This window comes from Athene cunicularia (genome assembly GCF_003259725.1).
Source record: "Athene cunicularia isolate RWA chromosome 27 unlocalized genomic scaffold, athCun1 chr27_part1, whole genome shotgun sequence".
NCBI classification, from domain to species: domain Eukaryota; kingdom Metazoa; phylum Chordata; class Aves; order Strigiformes; family Strigidae; genus Athene; species Athene cunicularia.
The window spans coordinates 3,098,971-3,120,402 of record NW_020799138.1 but is presented as its reverse complement, the minus strand read 5'-3'; the positions used below and the strand labels follow the sequence as shown (position 1 = coordinate 3,120,402).

General features: G+C 44.1%; 1 protein-coding gene across 1 annotated transcript in view; it reads left to right on the top strand.

The window, feature by feature from the left end:
* Nucleotides 1–21,432, top strand: part of TANC2 (tetratricopeptide repeat, ankyrin repeat and coiled-coil containing 2) — a 272,868-nt gene that overhangs the window by 216,805 nt on the left and 34,631 nt on the right. The window contains 3 exon segments of the mRNA XM_026864615.1: nucleotides 3,181–3,412; nucleotides 6,500–6,666; nucleotides 8,707–9,314. Of these exon segments, the coding sequence (XP_026720416.1) occupies nucleotides 3,181–3,412; nucleotides 6,500–6,666; nucleotides 8,707–9,314 (1,007 nt within the window).

The window sequence follows — 21,432 nt, the reverse complement described above, 5'->3', positions numbered from 1 at the left end:
CAGTTCTCTTGATCTAGGTGTTACTTTTCCCATCCTTCTTTGTAATCCACTTGCGTTGTGGTTGCTTATAGGTGTTGTATACTTAATGTTTGCAATCCAGTGATTTAAATTTAATCAAACTTTAAAGGAAGGAATTTTTCAGCTTCCAACTTTGTAAATATGATTTAACAAACCTGATAGCAGAAATAAAAGTCTAAAAGTTTTGGAAGTCCAAATTAGTGTTTGTAGTGTTTAGTGCTATGTGATGACAAAAGTTCAGATTGAAACTATGATTAAAAAATTATGTCTTAAATTGTGTCAGACAAAAATAAATGTTTACTGGTCACAACATCCAGGCATGCCCATACCTTTGGAAGAGCATGCTGTTCCCTGGTGATTTCATTTATTGTAACACAGTTTCTAGACAAAATTAAATGTTTAATTCAAGGATTTTGTTTATGATGAGAGATGGTTGGAACTTTTCCAAGCAGTTTTTTTTAAAGTAAAGTAGTTCAGCTTAAAGAAAATGAAGCTTTTATTGAGAGCACACCTTTTTCAATGAAAAGTTCATTTCCAGGCTATATGAGTTGTTTCGGGTTTTTTTTTTTTTTTTCCTTGGATGTACTTCTTGACTTGTCCAGCCAAACAAAAGGAGGAGAGAGTAGTAACACCCTAGAATTACAACTAGCTTATGGAGTGGCCGTTTCAGATGCAGAGCAAGGTCTGGACACGGTCTCTTGTATCTTAGAAGAGAATCCCAAGCAGTGGAGATGCTAATCCATCCCTCTTGTTGAATCCTCGAGCAATTAATAAAGTATATAAAGTGAAATAATTGGAAAGAGACCTTCCCCAGTGCATTAGTGGCCAGGTATTAAAGGTGTTCACCTAATACAGGGGAGAAGGAACGGGGTTTGAACCTGTTTGGGGGTGAGCCCTGTCAACACCAACCTGTTGGTGGGAAGTGCTTTGAGACCTTGAAAAGTTTCACAGGATGAGAAAACTTTCCCACCCAGCTCTGGTTGTACAAGTGAGGAGCCTGATTTCTAGCGCCAGGCTCAGCTTGCAGCACTGGCTTTTGGCAATCTCTCTTTGAAGACAGAGAAAATGTCACAGAGAATAAATAACATCAAGATGAAATTTTGGCGCAGTTGCATTTCTGAGAACACTGTAATGCCTTTCCTGTGGTTGCCTATCCAAAACCTTCATTGCTTACTGATATAGCTTCAGATCCACCTATTGAGCATTGCATTTATCCTGCTGTTTGAGGCTTAGTGAATATACCAGTAAATCCAGCACCAGAATCAAGGATGTACGTGAAGGGGCTTAAATTAACTGAGTTGTAACTACATGTATGTTCCAGTATCGAGCAGTGACCATTCCCTTCACGGGAACTAGCCATGTCCCCTTTTCTGTGACATGGCTCTTTAAATTCCTAGAAGTTAATCAGCCTCTCATAAAAAATGAGACTTTATTTTAGTGTCTGCACACCTTTTGTGTAGGAAAAAGGAGCTCTGCATGCAGTGATTTGGTTTCTGTGACTGGGAACCTGGTACCAAGGGATGGCCGCTTAAGAACTTTATACTGTGGAATCCACAAGTTAAAATCCCCAAATAAATAGGATTGTTGAAAAGAAATCACTGCCTTTATTATTACTTTACCCAGTGCTGTTCTCTAAGGGAATACATTATATTTTAACTGGCTAGTAGGAAAAATTCTGTTAGGAATTTGGAGGTATCCATTAAAGCTTAAGCACGTGTGTTAGGGCTTGATGCTTGAAATAACAGGCTAGCTTTATCATCACTGTATGCGTGACACCTCATTGTGACTGCAAAAGGAAATTAGTGCTTTATACCCTGTTGGTAATTTAATATATTTCTATTTAAAATTAAAACCCGGTGCTGAGCCAGAACTGTGGGAGGACCCCACAGCCTGATGATTTTGTTTCTCGATACCATCCTTCGCAGTGGCAGAGCTCAGAGTCTGGAGCGGCCACCCCGTCTGCCTTGGAGCCTGGTTGTTGCAGGTGGAAAGCCAGAAAGCCTTAATCACAGCCAGCAGCCGTGGGCACGTTTCATCCAAGCTCACACAGCACCCAGAGAGGCCGCAGAAATCTCATGTGTGCAGTGTCCTCAGTTACATTGTCCTTGCCAAGATTAGAAATGTTCTTTATTTTGCAATATGTGTCTTCTGAGCTACACCAGGCAATGGTGATTTCGGTGTAAAACTGATCCCACCTGCCTTGCTGGGATATTTTTGGATACTCTCAGTGACATTTGAAAAGAAAATGCCGTGAATGGGAGCTGGCAAAAAGCTTCTTGACCTGGCAGAGGCTCACACGACGTGGCCAGGCAGTGCCACGAGGAGGCTGGTGCCAAGGGAGCAGGAGGAGCTGTGCTGGAGCAGCCTGCCGAGTGCTTTACAAGCAGGGAGAGATTCTTGTGGGCCTTTTTTTTTTTTATATATTGCAAAAGAAAACAGGAAAGTTGGCAGATTGGACTGAGAAGATATCACTGGTTTTCTGCTTCTTTCAGTAAGTGGGCAGACTTTAGTGGGTTCTAGCAGAGTTTGAAGATCTGGGAAAATCAGGTGACCTGGGAAGAGGGAAGTTTCCCTTTTTTTTTTTTTTTAAATATAATTGAATTGATTTTCTGAATGAAGAGCAGGATCACAGTGGATGAGTAACATACAGTAAGCCTGACATTCCCCTCTGTTCAGGGGAATCTGTCGTTCGCAGATGCTACCTTGCTGTAAGGTGCTCAGCCTGCGCGCTCTGCCTGCTTCTCCAGAGCTTGACATTTGAAAACAGCAAATAAAAAATAAGTTCAAGAAAACAATCACAAGTTATTACTGACGCCAAGTCCTTAAATGGAGCTTGGAGCACAATCCTATCGCTCCCTGCTCAGCGCAGCGTTTCGGATGTGTCAGCTGCTGTCAGTGCCCGTCTCTGTGAGCAGCTACGGCTTAATTTCATTTATTCCTCAAGTGGCAGGTCCCGTCATTTTTCAGGATCAGTGCCTGGTTTTACCAACTGATTCGTATGGATTCTTGTCACAGGTAGTTAACACTCTGTACTCCTAAAGACTCCACCTGCCAGAATATATCAAACTCCCCAAACAAAAACCGCTGCTTTCAACAACGCGCCCGGCTCGCGTCTGATGAAGATACAATTTTTTTTTCTGTTATTCTTTTTCTTTCTGCTAGGTTGTCGCTTATCACTACTGCCAAGCGGATAATGCCTACACCTGCCTGGTGCCAGAGTTCGTGCACAACGTGGCCGCCCTGCTCTGCCGCTCGCCGCAGTTCGTTGCCTACAGGGAGCAGCTCCTGCGCGAGCCCCACCTGCAGAGCATGCTCAGCCTGAGGTCCTGCGTGCAGGACCCCATGGCCTCCTTCCGCAGGGGAGTCCTGGAGCCCTTGGAAAACCTGCACAAAGGTATTGCAACAGCACTCCCTACGCTTTCCCTGAGTCCCACCCACCTTTTGTCGTTATGATTTTAAACATGCCACGTAATCGCATCTGGGCATTGAAACACCACCCTAGATCAATCCTCCCGCGTCCGTCTCAAGGGCAGCAGGGGAGTGGTGATGTTTGGAGAAGCTGAGAGTAGACCATCAGCTTGTTAGGAAGTGAGGGGTTAACCACCCCTCTCCTCCTGATGTGTGTTTCAGGGCTGTAGACGAAATGCTGTCCTGCCTTTGGCTTCCTCTTCTCTTGCTTCCTTTCACATCTCAAATCTGGCCTCGCAGTTCTGAAGGTGAAAACAAGCAACAGTTTCCACGCACAGTTCTGCTTATGGCAATGTGTTCTGATTTGCTTGTTCAGGAGGTGACTGCTTTTCCCTTTCCCTGCCATTAGTTAGTGGGCTTTTGAGAATTTGAAGCTTTGACAAAAAGAGCCAAGACCATAAAAGTCTATAGATACCTGTAGAAAGCTTCTAGGGGAACTGGTTACAAGCCTGATCACAGATTCCAGAGCTTTTTGTAACGCAGCATTGGTTTTGTCTCCTTTCCTTTCCAGATAATAACTAATTCGTTGTGACAATCACTAAATTTAAGATCTTTACTCGTTGCCATGAAAACCATCAGAGTGTTGCAGAGTTCAGGACTCCTGTTGTCCTGCAAAACGGTGTTTATTACCATGGCGTGCTGCAAGTCGGCTGCAAAAATAGTTCAGATAGTTTTCTGTTACCACCCTGCATATGACAGTGTAGGAGCCAACATGAAATAGATGCAGCTTCTATGAGATTCAAAGCCCTGTTGTTAAATCAGCTTTTCAAAACACAGTGTCCAAAATCTGAGCAGCAGCATCTGGGTCCAACACACGTGGTTCCACCAGGCACAAAACACACGTGGAGCCAGCACAGTGCGACAGCACTTGATTTTCCTGGCATGGAGAAATGTCACTTGTAGGAGTAGCATGGCTACTCTTTCCTACCAACACTCCTGGGGAAAAAAAAAAAAAAAAAAGGCATTTAGGAACCGCTGCTCTAAAGAAAAATAATTTGTGGTTGTTGCAGTAACTCCTTGGGAGGTATTCCAGCTCTTGAATTCAGAGCATTTCAGAGGATGCTTATTCTTCATACCAAGCAGGTTGATCCCCATCTGGTCCTGAATTCTGGGAGGTGGAAAAATTTTATATAAAAGCTTTTGCTTTTTTTTTTTTTTTTTTTTTTTTTTTTTAATCTTGGGCTCTGCACTCAACACAGTTCCAATAGAGCCAATGATCTGGACTCCCATCTTTAAACCTTGCTGATCGAGAGTGCTGGCAAGCTAATTTGCACCAAGTGGTTTGTAACAGAATGAACAGTGTCTGGAAATCGGTTTTAAAATATATAACATTTAAGACTCTGTAAATATATCAGCAGGTCTTTTACAAGGTGCTGTTGAAGCTGTAATGCTACTGGGACAAAATTACTGCACAGCTATTAATGGTGTATGTCACTGAGAAAGTTAGATTCATGTTTCTCAAATTTTTTATTTTTTTTTTTAAATCTCAAGGAATCTAAATAATATGTAGAGAACAAAGTTCTGATTCTTCCCCCACTCCCTGCTTTCACCTCTCTCTCTCAGGCTTTATGAGAAACATGAGATGTGGGTATAAAACTCAGGCACTATATTCACTCCAAGATTTCAGAAAGTCATAAAGTGTACTTTCTAATGTACCCAATAATCTTACTGAAAAGTTAACTGAAAATGGATCTGTGGTCATTTTAATGCAGGGTACATGGTTTTTATATGGATATTAACAGTATGTAAGGAAATAAATGCAACTTGGTAACGTAAGGCAAGGACAGGATGGGATTTTGATGCTCAGCAGCCCTGAGCACAAGGTGTTTATGCGTCTCTGTTCTCCCTGGAACACCGCAGAGACAGCTCGTGTCACTGGTGGACCTTTTGTACTGGGGTTTTATAGAAAGTTTCCTGATGCAATTTAAAGTCAAAGAGAAGAGCTCACCTGCTCTTGGGAATATTGAGCTTTTTGATAGCAGGATTTCTCCATAGTACTTTAGAAAGGAGAGCAAACTTCCTACAGATCAGAATCTGTAGTACATGTTAAAGGCATATGCCAACAAGAGGCTGAGATGTCAGGTTTTGAGTTTGAGGCAAGATTACCTTTGAGAAGATGCCACTTGAGCTTAAGATTCAACTGCAAAAGAATTGTATTGTTTGTTATAAAGCTATACTCAGCACTCAGCATCTGATGTAGAAACACTTACTTCATTGTTTACATCAGTTTGGTTACTGTATTCACCAGCAGGAAAAAAAAATCCTGTATAAAAAGTCCTTGATCCCCTCGACTCGTTTATAAAAGAGATTTTGGCTACAGACTTGTTATCGAACTCCTTTACAATACTGGAAGTTCATAGTTATTTTGAACAGACTGCTGAACAGAGGGTGTAACCTCCAGAATGTTGACTGACATTCCCTACACATGCAGACTGATGATTTACTCTCCTCAGATAATGGTTTTGCCTGTGAATCAGGCTTGCTTTTGTTTCAAAACGCTTGCCCAGACCTTAGTTGATCAAGAAGCCAGTGCCCGAAGTGCAGATGCCAAAACTGGAAGGATCTGGCAGTGTTGGGGAGGTGAATTTCTTGATGAGCCTTCATTTAGCAGTTGCAAAAATTAAGACAGGCTTGCCATCAGGGTAAGAATTTAATACCAAAACTATAGAGAACAGCTAATGAGGTGTTACCTGAAAGATGCTCATTCACATCAAGTAACGTTGGACTTTGTGGAAGAGGTAATTTTTTAAAAGCTGATTAGCTATTTTATCTGTGGGATATCACAGTTGTGTGTGTCGTAACTAAAGTACATATTTTATAAGAGTTGAAACTGTGGATGTGTGAGCCTACCTCTGTGTATCGATGCAATTAATGCATCATAAGAAAGGTGCTGCTATTGTGTCTTTTTTCTTCTTTAGCAATATTTGATGATGCTTTAAAACACTGTAGTGACTGCAGTACATGATAGTCGCGTGTCTGGCCTTTCAAATAAATGCTTTTTTCTTTCTCTCAGAGAGGAAGATCCCCGATGAAGATTTCATTATATTAATTGATGGTTTAAATGAGGCTGAATTTCACAAACCAGATTATGGAGACACCATAGTATCCTTCCTGAGCAAAATGATTGGAAAATTCCCTTCCTGGCTGAAGCTGGTAGTGACAGTCAGGACAAGTCTACAGGTATGTTGAGACCAAGAATTGTGATAAACTGTGTCATTATCATGGGCTTTAATAAATAAGATCTTGGTGGATATCTGGAGTTGCTTAAAACAGGTTATCCTTTTGGCTTTTTTGTACTTGGATTTGCATTTGTGTCCCCACACTCACTCTACAGCTCTGAATGGATCTAATCCAGCATCATTCGTGTCAATAAATGTTCATCAGCAAGTAGTTTAACTCATTCAGGTGAGAGAGAGCTCACATGCTAACAGGCTACTTGCTGAGCATAGGAGGGTAGGACCTGACATCTGTCACCCTGTGCTCCTTGAGAACATCCTCTCCTCCATGTGAAAGGACAAAGGAATTCAGATCTTCACACCCCTCCTGCGTGACCCAGAGCACGAGGGTGTGATTGTTTCAGTCTGGAGGAGTCAGTGTTGGGCCAAGATATTATTCAGCTCCAAGAACACTGTCCTGAGCGGGTGCTGAAGCTCTGAGCTGAATGTTGTTTGGGTTATTCTTAACTATTTTGATTTCAGTTTACAGCTGGGCCAGTTTTTACCTTCAGCCTGTCCTTGGCCACTCATCATCACTTTCTTGGCATAAGGTTTAAGCTGACCTTAGTTTGTTGGCTCAACTGCTCGTCTGAATGGAGCAAGCTGGGAAGGAAACACAGTGACCCAGTTAGGGCAGATCTGCTCTTTCAACTGTTTCACAGTGGAGCTGGTTGATTTACAGCATCATTTGTGGAAACATTCACACTGAGTGTCAGAGCCAGGAGCCCAGAGGAGACAGATGTCAGAGGGACAGGACATGCGTTTGGGAGCCAGGTCAGAGCTGCTTTTCAGCTGGCCCAGCTGCTCTGGGCAGAAAGGCATGTCTGCAGCTCGGTGTTTCTCTTTTTTTTTTTCATTATTAGCCAGTTTTTCATTAGCACAGAGCTCTGGAGTTCATTTTTACCGAGCTCCATTAAGCAGTTTTACTGAGATTGGCTAATATTTACTGAGATCCACAGGTTGATTTACTGTGGTCCTCCTGGCAGGGAGCTGAGTGCTGGTTCCAGCTCCATCAAGCAGGCAGCTGCTGCACGCTGCCTGTAGCCGGGAACAGCAGCTGCTCCCCAAGACACCAGGAGAGCACAGGCTATCTGCTGGGATGTGCCGCAGTTCTTTTCATTTTTCTCAGTAATGGAGTAGATTAAACATCATTTGGAAGAAATCTTTTTGTAATTGTAGGTAAATTGCATCCCTATGACTTGAATTCCTCATTTAATTAGGGCTTTTGCAGCCCCACGGTCTTCAGTGCAAGCGTTAGTTTTGCACTGTGCTCCCCCCTCTTTATTTTATTGGGGAGTTGATGGCTTCTCCTCAGTCCGCCTTGCCCAGCTCCGTGCGTCATTTCTCCTCTCTTTACAGTGACTGAGAGCCCATGACGCAAGAATTCCTTTGGAAGGGCTTTTGATGAGCTTTGGTTTATGTTGCATAAGCATAAGCATCACCAGTGCGTTCAGCAGAGGAGAGAATCCCTGGTCGCAGTATCCTGCAGCAGACAGACGCATTTACTTTGCACTGAAAAATAACTTGCTGTTATCTGTCCTGATGTTTCCTTGCATTTCCCCATTGATAGCAGCTGTGGGATACAGGAGCATACTCCCAGGGAGGTACTTAGGCTCAGCTTCAGCAAAATTTCTTCCAGCCTCAGATCTGTCATCTGGTCGTCCGTTCCCTCTGACACGGCGGCAGAAGGGATGAGACGTGCTTGGGATGGGGTAGGAATAACAAGGGCACTGCTCTGTGTGAATTTTCCAGCCCTATCCATGGATGCGGTATTAGGAACAGTGTTCTTCATTTTTCATTTCAGTCATGTTTCACACACAACCTACTTGATTATAGATGAGATTATGAGGTCCTGAGGGCACAAACTGCCATCTTGTGTGCTTGCCCTGATGGAAGAGGTCTTAAAGGAGTCTCAGAGGTGCTATTGTAATATGAATTAAGTTTACTCAGTGAATAATAAACACTGCCAGCATGAGTATCCTTTTTTTTTTTTCTTTTTTTGTAGGAAATAATTAAGCTGTTGCCCTTCCACAGAATATTTTTGGATAGACTGGAAGAGAATGAAGCCATAGACCAGGACCTGCAGGCATATATCCTCCATCGGATACACAGCAGCTCAGAAATCCAGAACAACATCTCACTGAACGGCAAAATGGACAACACTACGTTTGGCAAACTCAGTTCTCACCTCAAGACCTTGAGCCAAGGCTCCTATCTGTACCTAAAACTTACTTTTGATCTCATAGAGAAAGGATATTTAGTACTAAAAAGCTCCAGCTACAAAGTAGTGCCAGTGTCTCTGTCAGAAGTTTACCTGTTGCAGTGCAATATGAAGTTCCCAACGCAGTCTTCCTTTGATCGGGTTATGCCTCTCTTGAATGTGGCAGTGGCATCTCTGCATCCATTAACAGATGAACATATTTTTCAGGCCATTAATGCAGGTAACATTGAGGGCACTTTGGAGTGGGATGACTTTCAGCAGAGGATGGAGAACCTTTCTATGTTTCTTATCAAACGTAGAGATATGACGCGAATGTTTGTTCATCCCTCTTTCCGAGAATGGCTTATTTGGAGAGAAGAAGGTGAAAAGACCAAGTTTCTCTGTGATCCTAGGTAAGGAAACGCTCTGAGAAATCAGAGTTTACAAGGGTGTTGATCTCATACTATTAACTGAATCATTTCATTTTATGAGGTTGCACATGGATGCGTCTTACCCAACTTTGGTCTGTCTGTGCTGTAGTTCCCTACATTTGTACTGATCATCTTAGATCCTCATGCTGTTCATGGAAAGAAATAAGCTCCCCCTGGGCACATAACTGACCTGGAAAGTCTAACAGTCTTCTTCAGAATGAGATGAGCTGTTCCTCAGAAGGCCCCAGGCTGACGAGCTCCCACACAGGCACCACCAGGGATGTCTGTATTTTGGCAGATTTCTCCTGCCAGGTCAGTCTGGAGAAGGGGAATCATCCTCCCTTTCTCCAAAGGTACTGAAACCATGTGAAGTAAAGGATAAGGAGATGAAGGGTGAACGATACATCTTTTGCAGTTGCCTTCTTTTTGAACTTGCATTCCTTGTGGTCCTCCTAAATGTCTTTTTGAGAGCAAAATAAGGAACGGGATCAGGCTCTAGCAATTTTGGACTGTAAATGCATCCATATCTCCATCCTGATAGCAGCTGAGTTCCTGGCTTAGCTCACAGGGAACAGAATTTAATCATGGTTAGACTGATGTTCTCTAAACCCAATGATCACTATTAACAACCTTATCTTTGTTTCTACTGAAGAGTGGAAACTTGACTGTAATTCTAGTACTTTATCCCCATAAGCTTTGCTCCATTTGGTCTGTCCATTTCTTAAAATATGATTAGAAAAATCAGGGAAACACTTGGATTCAAGGCCGTGTCAGTGCATCTCCCAGACCCTGTGGTCAGTCTGAAAAAAATGTGATGGTATCTGCTGGAACCAAATAGCCACCCAGCTGGTTAAAGCAGCTGTAGCTGTTAGCAGTGTCAGAGTAATTTACCACTTCAAATTTTGTGGTAAACAGGCTGCAGTAGAAAAATACTATATAGCTCCTCCCAATGGGCATCATCTCTGTTTTAGTAGGTTCTGCACAATAGTCCTGTTGAGCAAGCCCTTTGTAAAACATCTCACAGCAGCAGGTGTCTGTACATCAATCAACGTCCTCAGAGTCATTAAGTACTTGTCACTGTGTAATGCTTTTCCACCCTCCTTGCTGTGCTTACACCTGTGGAGCTGAGAGCTTTCTCCCTCCCAGTAGCTCTCGCCCGGTGTTACTGGTTTTGTCTGGCCCCTGTGGTTTTGGCTGGTCTGGCTGTAAGAGAGCTTGCTGTCAGGCGGGCGAGGGGACGGCAGCCAGTATGCCTGGCAATTAGTGCTAATCACACAGCACTTTCCATAAACCATAGCGAGAGCAGCTCGGAAAAATCGCTGTTTCCCTTCGTTACCACAAAAATAAAATGAAGGTGCAGGATGCTTACCTGGTGGTAAAGCACCCTGAGTGTGTTGGGTGCTGCGCGTGGCAGCAGTGCATACGGCTGTGTAACGTGGGGGCTTTGGCTCCCTGGGTCCAGAAATCCATTATTGGAATGAATTTCAATCCATGAATTTCAAATCCGAACCTCCTCATGCCGACAGTGATGGGAATACCAAAATCCCAAATTCAGAATTGAAACTCAAACGTGCTGCATCTGAGGTGGTTCTGCACTGAAACCAGCCGCGCGACCACGTGTGGTTTTTCACATGAAGCACAAGCACAGACAGATCTCTGCTCAGGGTCCAGCGCTGCCTTCACGAACATCACGAACGCGTCGTGCTGTCCTCAGGACTGCTCAGGAGACTTCCAGGCATCATTTTGAGTCCCGTCTGTGCCATTTTAGATGATAAATTAATGGGGACTTTTAAAGCTCGTGGAGAACGCTCACACTCTTCGCAAGTAGGGAACCCCGCAGAGCTAAAGCGACCCAGCTCCTTGCCACTGGCAAAAAAGAAGTTACGAGGCATATAATGGGCTCGCACTGCCTTGAGGGTGAATCCATACGTACTGGAGGACTAATAAATATCTCTAATGTATAATGTGCACTAATTGCATTATACTCTGATGGTAGATAATGAAACAGGATACATTTCAGTGATTAATAGAGAGGACCCCCTGAGATTCAGCTATTGTGCTCCTCAAAATCCTCCTGTCCGGCTCTCAGGGAAGAGCTAATATTGAGATGTTGAGCTCAGAGCATGGTAAACCCTTAGCAACGATTAAGATAAGTAATGATTTTTCATTTTATTTCTTCTAAAAGAAGCACAGCTTGCCACCGACGGAGCGCATAGTAGTAGCCTATGAAAATCTGCCTGCGTCTGGTTTGTTCACAGCCAGTTTGATTTCTTTCTGCTCGCTTGGGAATTGAGAAGACATGACAACTGTATGGAGAGCTCCTCAAGTTCATCATCCGGCCTTGCAGAAACGCACCGTTAATGTGAAGCTTTTTGACCTTGCCGTGTCGATACGTACAGTCAGATTGCTGAGGCTGCCTTTTTTTTTTTTTTCCCCCCCCAGAAGAAAAGCTTAGAAGTGAAATGTGGTTTTGTGAAGCTGCTCTTAATTGACTTACCCTGACAGAGTGTCCAGGTGTGAGGATGTTACCAAGGAAATTGGGATAATGGGCCTCATGTCCATGGCACTGCAGCTGGGGTAATCTTCCTCATTTCGCTAATGAGAGTGAGTTCCCGTGTTCTCCAAAGCACGGAGAAGTGGGGAGAGGAAGAACACAATGTCCAGAAATTATCACATTTTTCTACGCTTTTAAGATAAACAGCAGATCTCCGTCCTCCAGATTTTTGTGTTAGCCTGTCGAGATGCTAACTCACTTCTTTGAACACTCACCATGCATTTGTTGTCCAAAGCAAAGGCTAATTGGCATCGAAGGGGAACACTATTGCTGCGGGCTCTCCTGCAGGGGAACTCCCCTAGCATCCACCCTTGCTTAACAGGGCACCAAAAAAGCCTTTGTCAGAGTGGTTAAGCAGCATTGCAGTAATGACTTCCCCAGCCTGTCAGTGTAGCACTATTAACCAAGCATCTTAGTTGACAAATAACATAAAACATTTTAGAGAAAAATCCCAATCCTTTGTGACTGGTACATGGAGAAAATGGTTATTATTATACATTCACACTTACACTTGTATTTCTTAACCTAAACTCTGCTATAATGCCATGCTGTTTTCTGCCTAGACTTAATCAGAAACTTCCGTGCAATTATTTTCCGTGCTTTTACAATGCTAATAAAATGTTTTATCCCTGTGCTGCTGATGGACTATGGGAGAGACAGAAGTGAAGTGATTTGCCCTGGCAAGGCAGTAAGAGAGCTGTAGTCAGATATGGACCCCAGAAGTGAAATTACTCTATCCAGATTTAAGTATCAACATCTGAGTTATTTGTCTAGACTTGCTTTATAGTCAGAGGAGAGAAATAAGAATGATTCATTTCGTCATGAGCTAAAAGGCTAAAATAGGTCAGATGAAGGGCGCCTGGGAAGTGTTGTCTCCTGTTGATTTATGAAGGGAGCTCGGGGTGACGAGCGTACCAGGACATGTCTCCAGTATTGACAAATAAAACTGGATGAGATTAATTCTGTCCAGGCTTCTCTTCTAACCAGTACACAGGGGGTTGAGGTAGATGCACAGATTTTCTTTTCTTGTACAGGAAAGCTAAGGAAGGAAGAAGATACTCTATGCTGGTGCCCGCATATGACCCTCTCAGTCCAGGCTGTTGCATCTCAGGGTGGCACTGGGCCACCCAACGCTGTGTGTGCTGGTGGTGTGTCCCCTCTCATCACCGCTCAGTCTGCAGCAGGGTAGAAACAGGCTCTTTGCACTGCTCAGAGAACTCCCCAGCATCCGCGGGACCTCAGCAATATGAAGCATTTAGATCTTCACCTCTGGCTTGGATTCATCTCACCTAATTTCAGATGCTTGCAATCCACGCATGTTCCTCAGGCCGTCACTCCGACCTGAAGGAGTTCATCCAGCCTGTGTTAGCTCTTGACTTGAGGAGCTGAGCGGCATGGGTCGTTCAGGGTGCCCGGGCAGGCCAGGGTGACTCGCCCAGGCGTGGACTTGCTGCTCCCGGGGAGGTGACCTGCGCCAGCTGGAACTCGGAGGAGAGGGGAGGCTGCAGAGGTGGTGCCTTCGGTGTAGGCTTGCTCCCGTTTGCTGATCTCTGGAAGTGCAGCCCAAGGTGCTTCTCCCACCCAGACCTGCAGTGCTGGATAAACAGAGCAGAAGCTCTGCTGAGCTGCGCTTTATTAAGACCAGTCTGCAAGTAACCGTAACGAAGAATGCTTTTTGCCTGCAAAAATTAAAATTGTTCCTTAACACAACAAAGGTTCTATTCTGCTTCTGGCTCCTTGCTGTTGCACAGGTGTTCGGTTAACTGCACTTTGTGGTTTACAGAAGCTTTTTTCCTTCCGTAAGAAGCGAGAGCGGCGAGGACAGCAATCACCAGCAGGATGACAAGGGAGAGTCTCCTGGTAGAGAATTTTGGGGAATATCCTGCTGTGTGCAGGAGGCTTTCACTGCACGGAGACGCAGAGCTGTTCTCATGGATGCTACAGAGCAGTGTTAGTCTGAAATCCTGAACTTCTGTGGCCAGAAAAGCTGAATGCTCCGGTATGGAGAGAGACGCAGCAGGCATTGAGCATCGCTCAGAATCGGGGTGTTGGTGCCTTGTTCAGCGATGGCACTGCTGGCAGATCTGGCTCTGAAACCCAAGCTTGGAAATAGTGCGTGAGGAACCGATACTCTGCAATAGCTGTTCTCCTCAGCACATCGGGACTTTATCACACAGCTCCTGCTCACTGACTTTATTAGAACATATCTAATAATCAGGGATATCCCCCAAAAAATAATCAGGGAGGAGTACTGGTGCCTCCATCCTTGAGGTTGAGGACATCTCATCTCTTCCCTTCCTCTTCCACATGCACAAACCAGCTCTGTCCCCAAAACTCCACATAAAGGCTCCCTGCCTGGATTAGCATGCAGCAGCAATCCAAACAGAAGTAGGCATCTCTAATCCAACACACAGAGTTGCCATGGTTTCTAGCAGAGCTGTCTTTCAGTACAATACAGTGCAGGTATTTTGCATTTTCCTTTTTCTCTCATGAGGCATGCTCTAAGTGGAGACTTTTCCTACACAAAATTAATGTTTTTATATGTTATCCAGCAAAATTACAGAGTGTATACATTAGAAAAAAATGAGGGTTTGGGGTTTTTTTTTGGCATCTGGATGGAACGCTTAATCTGATTGATGAATAACAATTGCCAGTCAAAAGATAATTAATTTAGAAAGTTCAGAGGAAAATAAGTCAGTGAAAATGTTAGTTATAAAAATTCAGGGATACAACAAACATCTAAAACTGTGGAGTGGGTACTTCCATTACACATCAGCTGCTTAAAAATTACCCACCATTAGCTCCTCTGTATGTAGTTCACTTTGTTATTATGGTACATGGATTAGTTGACTTTCTTCCTCTATTATATTATGAGATTCTGAAAAGCTCTTAAAATAAATGCTACTTTATTGTTAGCTGAAATGCTCAAGTGCTCACCAAATCTCAGGCTATGTCTTAAGTGTTTTCTCTGCATTCATGTGGGATGGATTTTACTGAGCGAAGCAAAGGTACTATTTGAATTCAAGGTGAAGCAAAATAATAGGTTTAGGATTTATTTGAATCCTGTATATACTTGGGCAGAAAATTAAAAATAATGCAGTGCCCGTAGGCACCTTGTGGGGATGGAGATGAAAAAATCAGATTTTCACAAGTGGTCGGCAGTCAGTGGCAGCCCCAGCTCTTGAGGTGCAACGGGGAGCTGAGCGCTGCTGCTTCCATTGTTATTTAGCATTGCCTGACCATTGGAATTACCTCTTTTAATGTGTTTTTCTTGGCTCCAGGGTACAGTCTGCACATACTGTAGCTCACACTGGGCTTTTTTCTGAGTGGCCCGGGTACAGGTGCGTGCCAGCACTTGGTGCATCAGCAGAAGCAGGAGGGATCTGTTGTAATTTGTCATTTTGCCATCTCCAGCTGCGGGCTGGATGCCACATGTCACCAAAAATACATGAGGTCAGGTTTTTTTCCTTGCCCAGTCTGCTTTCTGGTCATCTGCACTTGTGCAAGACCTGTGCTAAGTTAGTGTAATTAATTACCAAATCGCCACGGGATACGGTGCTTTAAGATCATTTCCACAGCTCTAGTTTTGGCAGAGGCGTGGAGCGTGGTAGAAGCAGTAGCTGTGATTTGGGGCAGGGCTTTGTCCATACCCCTAGCATAGGAACAACAATGTTTCCTGATCTTTTACTTTACTCCTCGAGCGGACTGGAGTGAGTGCCATATTTTTGAATCACAAGGATGAATCCATCATCATGTCCTCCAGTTAACTGGAGGGGCAAACACAATCTGTTCACCAAGCAGTAGAGACCTGATGGGGTGCTGACTCTGCGAATACAACTTCTAGGCTTCCCATATGACTTTCAGAACAAAGTTTTCTGATTCCATGACTTATAACCTAGTATATTTTGAAATGTAAAAGGAATGAGCAGTAGCTCAACAAAGTGAACGTAGGAAGCTTAGTTTATGCAAGTATCCACGTCGCCAACATCTCTAGATGTTAACTCTAATCTGATGCAGAAATACAGAGCTAAAAAATAAATTATTAAAGCCACTGGTAGCAAGTTGGGCAGCTGTAACTGGGACTTGTCTGAGCGTCAGAAGCCAGAGCTTGTGTAACACAGGGTTTGGGACAAGGTTTATGCAGAAGAGAAGGAAACTTGAACTCCGTCCGTGGTGGCTCTGTGTCTGGCGAAGCAGTGAAGTGGCTTAGCTGCAGGTTTTCCCTCTGAAATTTGGGCAGGGCTGCAGCTGCAGCATCAGTTGGAAGAGAAGAGGAGAAATGGGAGACAGATTATAAAACATGACAGATGAGACGGAGAGCAGATGTGGTCTCTACCACCATAAAGGACATCAGTGGAGCAGCTTGTTTTAACTGGCTCGTTAGACATGCAACCTAAGCATTTGGATGCAGAGGGGGTTTTGAATATATTTAGTGCCTTGAGTTACTGTCCTCATAAAATCTTTTTATTTTCTTCTGACTGTAAACTTCTCTATGCTATCCCGTTTTCACATCTAACTAGAAGAAAATATTCACAGAATAATGCATTCTGTGGCACTGAGCCACTGAGAAAAGAGAAGTGGAGTTAATCGGAGGCAGTATCAGTGCTGACCAAAGAAAGAACTGTTGCTTAATTTCATCATCTTATTTCTTTCCTCAAATCTTAAGACCCACTTAGAGAGCAAAGCCATCTTCCAACAGTTCAGGAGAGAGTAGCCCTGACTTTGTTCCATCTTGCTCCCCACATGGTCATTTACTCCTGGTCAGAGCAGCAGTAAAGCACTTCCAAACCACATTCCCCATTCCTCTATAACCCCACATATTTTAAATTATGTCAGGTTGAATGAGAACAGAAAGTGTATCACCGTTGGTCTTTTGAGATCTTCTCTGTATGTTAACTGTGTAGTCACTGGAGAGCTTACTGAAAGATGTTGTTATTCACTTTACCCATCCAACATATTTATTAAATATGCCGGCAGTCTTTTCGCACTCTTCTTGGACAACGCCTCTTTTCTCTGAATATAAAGTAATCTGTTCCTGGCAACCAGCAGATTTTCTGAAAAGCCTTATGAATTGCATCTTTACTCTCTGGATCTGCTTTTTAAAATCTCATTAAGTCAAGGCCTGTGAGAGTTTGGAAATGCTTTTTTCTCTCCTTTATCCTTCCCTTTTTTGTTCCGTACTTTTAGATGACTGTAAGTATCTTTTGTTACCTTAAATCTGAAGGGTGCCATCAGAGTTGTCTGGTTTTCCTCTTTGCTGCTTCTCTTGGCAGTACTCGGCGCCTGGCTGCTGTTGTTTCATGTAGTGTAGAGGTTCTCCAGGATCAGCTCCTGACACAGTTGCAGCTCTGTTATCCTGGATAAAGCACAGACAAGCTCTTTCTCTGTGATAGCCAAGTATGTAACATAATCTGAGGCATGCACTCCCCATCCTTGATAAAATACGGGTGCAGCACGGCTATACCTATGGAATTTTTAATAGACGGCCTCGAGAAATGGAGGTGAGACCAGGATTGCGAGCAGGTCTGCAGCATAGACTCGGTTTCAGCTGAGCTGCATCGGCGAGGTCATTGCTGTTACATCTCTGAAGGTCACTTGAATAAACTTTCTACCTCAGTGATATGGCTGTGGGGGCTGTTAGAAGGGTAAGGTGCTTTCCAGCTCACTCAGAATTAGGAGTCGTGAAGCACGGATGCTCTGAAGCATCTCTTACTGCCGCAGATCTTGGTAACTACTGTCTGTCCCTCCCCTGGCTGCGTCTCATGCACACCCCCTTGGCCTCCCCTGCCTGCCTGGGGCCGAGGACGTGGGGCAAGGCAGACCTGGCTGCATTTGGAGCTTGTGTTTCTTGAGGATGTCCCTGTAGATGTGGGCAGGATCATAGCCGTGCAGATGGTATTGGTTTTACTGGTGTTCAGTCATACCCTGGCAATGAAGAAACTTCCAGTGAGCCTATTGATTTTATGTGATGTCAGAAACTTTTTAAGTCCTCCATCGCCAAGATGCTGTTACTTAAATTAAAACTGCTCTTAAGGATAGGCCAGATGCCATTAAGTAATTCCATTTCTGCTTTTCAAATGCTCGCAGAGTGGTTCGTGCAATTCTTTAGCTCTCCTTTACACAAATCACGGTTGTGCTACTTTTACTGCGTAGCCTACACAAGGCCACAGGGAATGGTAATGGAAGGCTAAGAGTTAGGGTGATGACTGGGTATGGGGGGGTTTGTGCAGTGCTTTGACTCCTGTAAACCAGAAATAGTCAGTCTATCACTTCTGCTGGGCAGTAACAACGTGGTTGAAATATTAAATTATTTGGCATCTTTCTAAGAGACCTGCTTCAGTGAAACTGGGGTGTTGGACTGGGTGTGCAAGTCTAACCCATGCATCTGTTGATGTATGGATGGGGCCGTATCATGTGTACTATAATAGTAAGCTTAGATAACCATGTGTAGCCCCTTTAGCCTGGAAATCTCATGTTCAATACCCAGAATGATGGATTTCTAGTATAGAGTTGAGTCTGTTGGGTATTCCTATGTGTCGTGAGCAGTCGTGATGATGGTTTGAGTGGGTCAGTGCAAATAAGACAACTGTTGGTGAAGAAAGCAAGCAGCAGCCATGCTGGCACAGGTTTCTCATCCTGCTCATCAGGAAGTGTGCCTGCACTTTCTGAAAGCAGCTAGAATTAGTAGCGTGCCGCTGCTATGTCCTCAGTTACTTCCAGGCAGGGTGAACGGTTTTGATCAGATACTTCATAGATTGTCTTGCTCCAGTGAGATCTGAACCAAAGGACGGAAAGATTTTTCTTGGCTTTGAACTTGGCTGTCCCAGTTAGCTCAGCAAATTAAACCAGTGTTTAATTCTGTAGGAAAGAGTATTGCATGCTTAACAGCGTTCTCTGTTTTGTTTGAATTCTCTTGTATAATGTTAATTCCTTCCAAGTTAATTCGCAATTATAACATCAGAGGGAAACTATGTTACAGGAATCAATAAATCAATTTTGGTGATTAAATGATCCTGCAAGAGGAGCTCACTGAGCTGAGCTTGGCCTTTCTGCAGTCTGGACAGACATCCTTCTGAAAGCAGAGGAGGCTCGGGGCTTTGTCAGAGCAGACATCATTCTCTGTGCCGGAGTTACAAAATTGCACTCTGCAGAGCTGAATAAAATATGAATACATGTCTCTTGGAAGACCAGATTCACTGGGCACGGTGTCAAATCTCTGGATTTTGGAATGGTTTCATGGGATTAGCCGGAAGGAAGGAGGTGTGGGTGTAAATCAGGGAATTTGGACTTTGGTAGGTTCAGAAGCAAACGGGACTGATTCTCACTTTTTTGCATGTCTTTTACTCCAGTTGTGCAATGCCTTAACACTAGAGTAATTTTACACCCTTTTAAATCTATTTTACTTTGCCTGAGGGATAGAATAGTACAGATGCAGCACAGATCCAGGAGCTTTCAGTATTTTCTTTTGTGTTTTCCCATGCTCCATCACAGCCCTTTGGTCACGCTGGTATTTTATCAGTGACACCTTGTCCCTCTCCATCTGTGGCCCAAGGCGACGGGGGCACGATGAGGGTGTATCTGAAATACCACCTCCCTGCATCACCTTGCTCTGCACCCACAGCTGTATGTGCCTCGGCTTCGGGTGAATAAGGGAGAAGATGTGTAGGGACCACTCTGCTGAATTCCCAGATTGTGCCCACAGCTAATCTGCATTTACATGAGCCTTACCTAGAGCTGCTCTGCGTGGGCACCAGTCCATGCTATACAGGGACTTGGAAGGATGAGGATTTATCTTTATGTCTCTATACATACAGGTGTGTGTGCATCCATGTAGGCACCCTTGGCTGCTACCGGAGCCAGCACTGACACAGGCAGCCTGCTAGAGCAGACAAAGGCTGCTGGAGCTGAGCTGGCAGCGCTATTAATTTTTCACAAAAAGAAATCTTACATTAAAAATAGAAAAATCTCTGATGATAAACTCTGCAGTGGTGAAATTCAAAGCAAATCATTTCACCGAGTTCCTTGATGTAGAAATCATTACTGCCATCCTCTGCTGTATTAAAAAAAGGAAAAGAAAAAAAAAAAAAGGCAAAAAAAGCCTGTGCTGCTGGAGTCTGGTTTAGCATGCAATTAACGTTGACAGAACAAGTGACTGCAAGTATTTATCAACAAGCCCAAAGCCAAGGTCTGGGAAGCATTGCAGAGGTAATGTATTACTCATGAATACTGTACTTTATTCTGGAATAGTTCGTACATGCCTTATTCATAACAGCCAGAGTCACGCATATAATTAAATTTAGGTAAATACCCTACTGGCTGCAGCTGAAAAGCAATTTAGGAGCTAACTGTGGAACTGGGCTCGTGTGTCAGTCGGGAGCTGCACTCCATCTCTCACTGCAAAGAAAAGGCACATTAGAAGTTTCTGGATCTTCAATTTCTATTTCAGATTAATATAGTTACAGCTCCGTTCAGAGCCTTCCCAAACGTTTTCGAAGAGGTTTCCATCAACAAGCAGCGTTACCTCCTCTTCCGTGATGCGAAAAACCGAGGTGGAGAGGGGTGGCCGCAGGGTCCCTTTGTGCAGCCTCTCGGAGCTGGAGCAGAGAGCTGCAGTGCGTGGCTGCCACCCTGGTTGTCCCCAGAAGGGAAGCGACCTGGTGGCTCCGAATGAACTTGCACCACCAACCTTCCAGTAGTGGAGGTAAAGACATTGGCTCTGCTCCAAACCGTGAGCGCAGCATTGTGGATCCGATGAGCTATTGAGCTGCCTGGAGTGTATTAGAGTGATTATAGGTTTTCATAATCTGACTGAACAGGGACGGATAACGTCTAGCAATTGCTGTGCTCCTTGACTTGCAGCTGTATCTGGCAACACTCAAGCTGTGTTTCGTAGTCACTTGTTTCCTTCTGATTTGTTTCTCCTTTCCATGGGCATTTCTGGAGGTTAATTGCTGTAATGATTTGTCTGTCTCCCTTTAAAAGCCTGTGGCCCGATGTTCTCCTCCCACACCAAAGATGGGTAACAAAGAGGGGAAGAGCGAAAGCCAGACAAGGCAACAAGCTGTAGATAACTTAAGGTGCTACAACCACTTCCAAGGCCCTTCTGTTTTCCCAGCTTTTTACGTTTTGTCCCTTCTGTTGGTGCTATATGGAGAATTCTCACAGCACGGATGTGTGGAAATCGGGGGCACTGCCCTGTGCACAAGGCATCCTGCCTCATTTTAAGCACTCAGCTGAGGCATCTAAGCTACATCTTAATGGGCAGAGTCACCGTATGGAGGAGCTGCTTCTCCAGTGATGGGGAGTGCAGAGCTACAGGATCCCGACGCGAGTACCTCGCCGTGGGCCAGGCCAGGGTGTGGAGTGGAGCATGACAGGCAAAGCATGCAAAAAAGCAATTTTTTTCATTTTCTTTTTGAACCCAAGTCACCCAAAGCGTGAAGGGTACCATCAGTCAGTAAAAACTTTTCAGACAGCAGCGTATTGTTTTGAGTTGATAATGCTCCTATAAATTGGAATAGCATTTAGGAGGGAGGCACAGTAGCA